Here is a 9,600-nt window from a genome sequence, read left to right on the forward strand (position 1 = left end):
TGAGTTCAGAGACACTTGTGTTTTACAGGAACAGTTAACTGATATGATGGCTTGATTGTTCATGATGGATTAGATTGTTTATACTGACCTACCAGTAGGGTACTTTTTAGCAGCTGTGCATCAGACCTTCATATGACCAAAATATGTCCTTTTTCTACTGCTATGAAAATTGAAATCAACAAAAATATCAGTATAGACAGGATAGGTAACAACTGTGCATCAGAAAGGTGACACACATTAGATAATATAATAAATCTCTCTTATCTCCAGCTTCTGTTGCTCTTTGATACCAGCTAAGCCCGTCACACTTGTTGAGTTCAATTAGTTGATGGTTTACAGCCTCCAGATGCTGGAGAAGAATTTCCAAGAGTTATCTCTGTGCCTATAACAGGGAAAAACTGTAACGACAACACCATCTTACCATTTTGCAACAGTTACACAGTTAACATTCAGTTAGTGTGCTGGCAGTGAAGCCAAGAAAGACTCTACTTGTTGGCTAAACAGATAAGCCATTCTCTCTTTTAAATGAGAGCCATGTTGGGTGAAAGCCTGTTATAGTAGACAGCAGGAACTCTGCAGGAGGCTAAAGAACTCCATTTCTGTATTTCTGTCATTCCTTCAGTTCTGTTTTCTTTGAAGGCAATAATTCATTTTGGGAGAAGATTTCATCATAAGTGCCAAATCTAAATTTCCATTTGAACTCAACTTATATTCTAAATAACCTCTTCACCCAATACAGCTCCTGTGCATAACAATTCCATGTAGGAAGTATAGGCCCTACTGAGCTTATTTAACACCATGTGTCTGGATGGGTCATTGGCAGCAGGAGTTGAATTTGGGACTGCAAGATCTAAACACATGAGTCTCTACTGCCTGAGCTGAAAGATCTGTAGCCAAGACTGTAACAGACTCATGAACCCTTGTGTGTGGCCAGGCACCAGTAGAGGGGGACAGAGTGCCACACTGAGTGAATTACACTTCACATCTGACAACCTTTATTCATATGAATATAAAGCTGTCAGTCAATGTTTCCTAGCAGGCAGCTGCTGACCCAAACCACTTTCATCATTGACACTTATAAACAGATCATGTGCTTCAAGTTAGGTGAAGCCTTTTAATGTGGGAAGTGCCTGTTAACCTCAGCAGGTGCCATGGCACATTTGGTTGGCCACATCAGTTCAAATTGCATCTTTTGATGGGCTGTTCAATTAGTTAAACCACTCAGGAAGTGGAATCTGCCTGGGTGAAGGTGTGGGGTGGGTTTCCCAGGCGCATAATCTCTGGGGCAGGAATCTGTCATAGGTGGATGGTGATTGTGCAGGTTTCTTTAGGCTGAATAGCTGTATCTACAGGTGAGAAACCCAGTTTTCCTAAGCCACTGAGTTAGGAGTTAAGGCTATGAGTTTTGATTCAAGTAGACTAGTAGTTTATAAGGAAAAGTGTGTGGTAAAAATATATCATAGTGCAGGAATCTATGGAAATTAATATTCAATTATGATCGGTTTGTTTGCTGTTTCAAAATTCCAGCTCTCCTGTGGATCTCTGGAAAGCACCAACCTTGAAGAGAGTTTGTCGCACTTTCCACTCCATGCCTGGCCAGCTCCACTGACTGGAGCAGAAAGAGGTGTGGGGGTAGAGGGAGTTGCCAGCTCCTGTGCAAGTGTATAAGGGAGGAGAGTGGCTCCTAGTGCCATCCTCCTCACTCATTGTATGTGCTGAAGCTGGCCAGAATCTGACACTCCAGGAATGTGGCTGTGGATTCCAATGGAATTGGTTGATATTTTACCAGCAGCATGGTATAAAGTTGTCACCTGAGGTCCTCAGATGATGTGATGATTGGGCAGAGGGTATATAAGAACCTAGACAGATAGAACTACAGTCACAATAGATTACATCAAGAGTTACAAGCGTCATAAAAACTGTCTTTTTATTTTCTTCTTAGCCACGCCAAAATCTGCAGCTGTGCTGTCCAGAACCTCCAGATTTGATGTGGGCAGTTTTTTTGGTGGCATTGTGCTGACACTTGGAATGTTAGCCATTCTCTACGTTGGATGTAAAACATATCACTCAAGAAGAGGTGTTCAGTACAGAACCATGTAAGTTTTTTGGAAGCATGTTCCCCTTTTAATTTGTTAGTTTCCTGTTGGAAATTAAGAGAAGAAAATGCTCTACTTTCTTGCTCAGTGGAGATTTTATTTAAAAAAATGCAGGTCAGTATCTCAGCCGCTTAGAGCCTTCATCAGTTTCACCTCCTCAACTGATCCTCATTTATTCATGGGACCTATCTTTATTGGGGATTTTCTTGCTTAGATTTTAAGCTACTTGTTTGTACGTTGTCTAGCACAATGCACCATTATGCTAGGCCCTGCAATAATACAAATAAATAATAATTCTAATCTGTTCTGTCAAATCCTTTCTTACTACCTACCCTGCCCTTTGGCTAGTCTAAATTCATTAATTCTGCTTTTTTTGTTGTCCTTGTTTATGTCCCTGAAAGTTCTGGCTGATTCTAATCTTGTTCCTACTTCCTTCTCCATTTCCACTACAGGGTTAGGGTTGGGTTTTTTGTGGGGTGGAGGGGTTAACCTTCAAATCTTTTGAGAATTTCCTCAGAAAGATATATTGATCATCTCTGGTTCTCTGCATTCTTCTTTTGCTTATTACTGTTATGCTGTCATTGTGCTGCCTTTTAGAACCTCCAGCCCTCTTCCAGAATTTTGCATGTTAATATTTACTAGAATTCTTCACTGCTGAATATTTCTTCCATGAACTCTGATTCCTGAAGAATTCTCTCTCACCCAGACCCTTACCTCTCTTTCACATCCGCACACTCACCAGTCCTATCATTTCTTGATATTCTTCATATAGCTACTCTTCCTCTACTTTCCTCTCTATCCCTCCTGTACTCATTGTACCTATCTGTGGTGACATTCCAGTAGCTGTATGATCAATAGATAATCATTTGTCCACACTTCTTCTTCCTAGTTTCTCATTCCTTTCCATCTGCGTATAGACTCTTTTGATGGTATTTTTTTCTTACTTTTCATTTTCTGATAGAAAGCAGACTTGCTCTACTAGTTGTCCTGGATGTGTTGGATTCACATGCCAGATTCTTGGAATTAAATTGTCCCTCTTTCCCCCTTACAATCTGCCATAATTTACAGACTGGCTAACAAGCCAGTTTTGAATCCAGTGTTTATTACCTCATCTGCTTAAGCAGAGACCGTCTAAATCAGTCACCCCTCATCACAGAAAGCATTCCAGTGATCTGTAGCCAACATTTACAAACTAAAGCCTTAACTGTAGCACTCATGTTTGAAAATGTTGAAGTGAACCTCAAATCCTCCCCTCTACAATATAGGCCCGTCCCCTGGTTTGTCTCCTATCTTACTCTTGACTCTCCAAGAGTTCACATGTATTGAGTCTGCTTTCAGGTCTCTTCTCAAATCCCTGAAGTCAGATAACTTGGTCTTTTGTTTCTTACCTAACACTCCCTTCACTTGTTCCTATATGGGTTAGACTTAGTGGAAATGCCCCTATCATTTTCTAGGTTTCTCATCACATTCATTACCAGATCATAGAATCATAGGCTTGGAAGGAACCTTGCAAGATCATCTAGTCCAGTCCCCTGCACTCAAGGCAAGACTAAGTATTCATCCTGATGCCTGTTTCTTTATATGGGTCACATCTTGGACTGAGTTCCTTGCTGTAGTCACTAATTAGGATCACTTGCCTTTGCTTTATTTTTTAATCCCATGCAGTACTTGTTTCTTAGTCACTGACCAAGCTACTGCATATTTTTGGTTTTATTAGTGGTATGTTACTCCTTCTTGTAGGGGAACAATAGCTATTTTGTCAGGACATATTTCAACTGTATAGGTTCAGAGAATGTCTTTTGCTTTTCTTACTAAGCTGCCTTTGCTCTTTTCTCATTGTGCACTACTGTCCAAACTGTAATCTCACTGTGGGGTGTTAGACCCTCTGGGACAGAAGCTGGAACGTCTTTACCCTGGATTACCTTACTCCCTATGGCTTCCATTCTCCATGTCAGTTGAAGGTGTTTGTTTTACTTTAGGTGACTTGTTAGAACTTGATAGTGTCAAGGGATTCTGGTACATCTCCCTCTTTTGAGTTTCTTAGTCTCAGGATCCATTGAGTCATGGCTCCACCCCCTCATTATCAACAGTGACTCTTCCAACACCCCACTGTTCATCCAGCCTCCACCAGCTGCCTCCAAACAAAGAAGCACATACAAGAGTCATCAACTAGCTCTTATTTTCAGTTGTTCTTTTCCCAGTATTGCCAATCCTAAGCTTTCAAAAATCATTTTTCAGCCCTCCCCCTGCCAAGATCATAAGATTAGTTTAAAATCAATAATTATTAAAAATGGACATTCTTTTTCCCTGCCTTTTGTTTTTTGAGTCTTTTTGATTAGTGCTTTTTAACTTTTTCTCCACAACAATAAGGACTAGAAACATCTTTGTTTAAAAGGAAAGCTGAGGTGCCTCATGTACTCACATGACTCCAGGGGGTGAGCTTTGAGAATAACATCATATCTTCTGGAAGTCGTCACAAAATTGGGAGTTGGCAATACTGCTTTTCAAAGCACTGTAGTGTTAGTTGCCCCTGTCCTTTCGCAAGAATCACTCTATGAAATATCCTCTCTGATTTTACTCTCCTCCGTTTTTAAAAACTGTCTTGTTTTTACTTTTCTTGTTAGACCTATGTGGACACTTAAGAAATAATGACCACATTGTCAAAATAGCTATTGATAAAAAGCAAGTAAAATGAGGTACTTGATCGACTGGAACATATGATATACCAATTAGTGAATCTGCGTGAAATGCACCCTGGAAGTTAAGGGCTGGTTAATGAACCTATGAAACGAGTAAAATCTATCTTGAAAGGGGTGTCGATAACTGGAAAAGCATTAGACAATTAGGAGATAAAAACAAGGGTTTCTCAGAAATGATGTCCTGGTAGTTGCCATTTGGCATCTTTAAATCTAAGTGCTAGGAAAATCTAGAAGAAATTGGAGAAAATATAAAGAACAGATATCAAGGGCCTTATTTTCAGAGCAACTGGGCACCAGCGGCTCCCTCCTGGACTTCAGTTGGAGTTTGGATGCTCAGCACTTCCAAAAGTCAAGGCCAAAAAGGATAACACAACCGTAAGCAAGAAGCAATGCAGGTTTATAGAGACAAATCAGGCTAAATAAACTTTAATTGTTTTTCTGATAAAATTTCAAAATTATTGACTGAAGAGAAGTATAATAATGGTTGAAGGCAATCGTCATCTACCTTACATCAGACATTTTCTTATGATTGCAGGTGCTCCATCATTAGCAAAGCAGCTAATGCAGGCAATCATTATACATTAAGAAATTTGTTACTGGAATGCCCTATATTAAAATCCTGTTGTTGTTGTTGTTTGTTAATAATTTATTTATATTGCAGTAAGACCTATAGATCCCACCCGAATTGTACTAGGCACGATACAAACGTAACAAAGAGATGATCCCTGCCCTGAAGAGTGTACAATCTGGGGGTCAGTGGAGCCATTCTTTTTCTAAAGCCAATTCTTTTCTAAAGCCAAAAAGGGAGCATCAAATATCCAGAGAATATAGGATTGGGCCTCTGAGCAGCAAGAAAAAATGTTCTTTGTGTTTTGGTAACATACTTGTTGTTTCTCTTAGTCTGTGTAACCGCTGGGGTAATGTCTGTGGGTAGTAAATAAAACACCAGGTAAAACAGTTGATGTGTAATAGCAATTGAAGTCATAGGAGTGTTGAGTGAACAAGACATGCAGAGCCCAAGTGTTTTGTTTCTCCAAATAATACACTATTAGCCATTTGTTTCAAAATGTTTACCTGCCCCAAAAAGGACATCTGCATTGGATTGGAGTTTTCAGAAACCATTATCAAAAAAAAAATGCAATCCAATACATAAATTCATGTAGAATTAACACTAGAAAATTGTCTTGTTTGGTTTAAAATAATTTCATTTTTGAGGGTAGAAGAGAAAGAAATAGTGAATAGCTTCAATCTCTAATATAGGCAAGGGAGGACAGAATAAAATGTACCCATTGTGAACTTTGGTAGTTACTTAGCTAGATGAATGAAATATGAAAACACTGCAATGTCTTATATATCGAGCAAGGCTTAAGGCATGTGGTGAAAGATAAGTGTTTTAACATCAGGCCTGGTTCCAAGAAGCACTGAGTAACAGAATCCCATGCAGTTTCCACTACATGCATCTGATGAAGTGGGTATTCACCCACGAAAGCTCATGCTCCAAAATGTCTGTTACTCTGTAAGGTGCCACAGGATTCTTTGCTGCTTTTACAGAATCCCATACAGGCATTGTGGGTGCTCAACACTTGCCAGGATGAGTGCCTTTAGTAGCAAATAAACCTTGCTAGCAGTAAAGTGCATCATGACATTCTGAAACTTTTGATATCGTATTGTAGAGCATTGATTCTTTTGCAAATGATTAATTACCATGTTTCTGTTACAGTGATGAACATGATGCTATCATTTAAAGATACTTCAGAGAAGACAATGGGGAAATTCCACCCGATCACTGCTTTTAGAACATCTGTTTGAAAAAGTTTTTTTCCATTCATAACGGTAGTCCCAGTCTCTAATGCATCCATAGATCTGATCCTGCACAGTGTCAAGATCTTCCCAAATACCCTAAGCTCCCATTTATTTCAATGGAAGCTGGAGGAAGTTAGTACTTTGAGAAACATGCCCTGTTGTTGATGCAATTTAAAAAAAAAAATCCTTTAAAGTTTGTTACCTAATGATGAACTGAAATGCTTTTTAAAATAAATGCATAGAAACTTTTGAGATACCAAATCATTACCACAATATACCATGTGACATTACAATTGTGAATACATTTGATTATTGCCTACATACTCCATAAATGCGGATGGTTCTATGTTGGGTACAACAGGCTGAAAAAATACTAGTTGCAGTTAAGGAAAAATGCAATAGGCTTGGCAGGTAAAATACAAGAGGAAGTGACTTTGCTACTATTTTGTATTAACGTTTGTTTATTTGTAACTTGAAACTTGAGATGGACTTTTGTTAATGATTTGGGAACCTCAGACTGTTTCTTAACAAAAATATTTCGGTTCAGTGCTGATGCTAGTAAAGGGATGTGAGATTATTCCAATTTATCAAATTACAATTTATAATGTTGTAGACTATCCAGAGCAGGATGATAGAAAACGTACTTAAAATATGGTCTACTGATGATCAGTGCTCTGTGGGCATATTCCTTGATGGGTCTTCACAGAGACTACTCATAACTGTTCATAGTGTGGGGGACACAATTTAAATGTTCTGGTATGCGGGGTTCAGGGCAGGGCAGAAATCTAAGGGGCCCGTGACCCTATGTGCTACTTCCACCACATTGTCTCTGGGTCTGCAGAATAAAATATAGTGAGAATCAAGCTGTGGGGAACTGAGAGGGGGAGGAGATACAGTCCATGCAAGTACTTGTCTCTTATGAAGTGGTCTACAAGTTGAAATGGGCTAGATAATCATTGTAATATACAGGTTTTATTTAGAATTAAATTAGTGGTTCATATACAGCAAATCACAATGGTATGATTGAGATAAAATTGTATTTAAAAAGTTTGCATCCTACTGTAAATATGAAGATTTCCACTGAAAATTGTTCTAGCTTGAATGTAATTTAAAATCCCTGCTTTGTTTTATTCGAAAGCTTTATACAGGGTTTCTAGTAGGATTTTAGGAAGAGTTGGGAATAACTCTCCAAATGCAAGTGATAAAATATAGTGTGTAGGACAGCATTTAAAATATATATCTATGCCTACATTTTTAAAATTGTTTGCAGGACCTGGCGCTGCTGTACTTACAGATTATGATCTAGTCCAGGGATGGCCAACCTGTGGCTCCGGAGCCACACGCGGCCCTTCAGAAGTTAATATGCAGCTCTTTGTATAGGCACCAACTCCGGGGCTGGAGCTACAGGCATCAACTTTCCAATGTGCTGTGGGGTGCTCACTGCTCAACCCCTGGCTGTGCCCCCACTCCACCCCTTCCCACCTCCTCCCCTCAGCCTGCTGTGCCCTCATTCCCCCTCCCCCCCACCTCCTGCATGCCACGAAACAGCTGATTGGGAGGTGCAGGGGAGGGGGAGGTGCTGATCGGCACAGGTGGGTAGGAAGTGCTGGGAATGGGGGTGGGAGATGATGGGGGTGCTGCTGATGTATTACTGTGACTCCTTGGCAATGTACATTGGTAAATTCTGGCTCCTTCTCAGGTTAGCCACCCTGATCTCGTCAAAAGTCCATTGAAGTCAATGAAAAGACTCCCACTGGGTGATATCAGTGGGCTTTGAATCAGATCTTTATTTCATTGGGAGTCATATGCAAGGGGCCTGACACTGACTTCTAATTCCCTTCCCGTTTACACTGTGTAATTGTATTGATTTCAGTGGATGTAGTCCTGATTTACACTGATATAAGAAGATTCAAGTGAGGCTCAAAGACTACACATCTGGAGTTCCTTTAGATTATTTCAGCAGCAATGAGCTAATGTTCAAATCCAGTCAGTTTCCCTTTGCAGCTGGCCCTGTATGGAAAAGTTCCTCTGATGGAGAGCTGCTTTGATGGTTACTACTAATGATAATGATAATTCACCATCCAAGACACAACCACATATGTATTAGACAGCTATTGAAAAGTTTGCCCAGAGGCATTTTTGCATGCAAGATAGCCAGTAGTGTGTGATGCAGCACTTTGGTGGAAACAGGTCTTGTACCAGTTACTATTTTGTTTAGAAATATTTCACTCTTTTAAGTCTTGCACTTCCATAGGATTTTATTCAAAAAAAAAGTTCTAAACATAATTCTTTCTGTATATGATAAGACCTAGTCCTGCAAACCCTGCTGTGGGTAGTCCTTACTCACGCACTCCCTTTGCAATCAGTAGAGTTACTTGTTTGAATACTCACAGGAGGAAGGGTTTGCAGGGCTATGCCATTAAAACTTTGTTTTTCTCGTTTTAAAAAAAAAATGAAGTATTTTAACTGATTGTTAGTTTCACTGCTTTGGGGAAAACCTTGTCTTTTTCTTTTTATATGTGTATATAAAGAGTACAGCTAAACTTTACCAGTTTGCAAATCATTGTTCTATAGGACTTTTTTTTGTAGTTGCCCAGAGTTTTACTGTATTAAGTGTTACTCAGTAGAGTTACTGAGATCCTCTGACCTCTGTTGTGCAGATGAATAATAAAATGAAATGTTTACCTTTATTACCAGAATGTCAGATCCAGTATATTTTTTATTTTATTAAACAGTGTTTTAATTCCTTAAGAATCATTCCCAAAAAAATGTTGGATGAAAATGTTAATTTGCAGTATACAGGTGTTTAATAATCTGCTTTTTAGATGGTAGAACACAAGAATTTAATATTTTGCCAGAACTTCTGCAGTTTAAAATACATTTTGTTTTATTGTTTGAAGTTTGTGTGTGGAAAACAATATTAATGTCTGCAGTTAAGATGTAGCAGTAAATGATGCAAAGGAAAGTTAAATTCCTTTTTGGGGGGAAGATGTATACTGTAG

At 39.2% G+C, this 9,600-nt stretch overlaps 1 protein-coding gene across 1 annotated transcript in view; it reads left to right on the forward strand.

Annotated features, from left to right (window-relative positions):
- Positions 1 to 9,297, forward strand: part of TMEM123 (transmembrane protein 123) — a 33,820-nt gene extending 24,523 nt beyond the window's left edge. The window contains exons 5-6 of the mRNA XM_032762884.2: positions 1,943 to 2,096; positions 6,516 to 9,297. Coding sequence (XP_032618775.1) covers positions 1,943 to 2,096; positions 6,516 to 6,540 — 179 coding nt within the window. The 3' untranslated portion in view covers positions 6,541 to 9,297. The remainder of the gene's footprint in view (positions 1 to 1,942; positions 2,097 to 6,515) is intronic.
- Positions 9,298 to 9,600: the final 303 nt, after the last annotated feature.

This window comes from Chelonoidis abingdonii, chromosome 1 (genome assembly GCF_003597395.2).
Source record: "Chelonoidis abingdonii isolate Lonesome George chromosome 1, CheloAbing_2.0, whole genome shotgun sequence".
In the NCBI taxonomy this organism is placed as follows: Eukaryota; Metazoa; Chordata; order Testudines; family Testudinidae; genus Chelonoidis; species Chelonoidis abingdonii.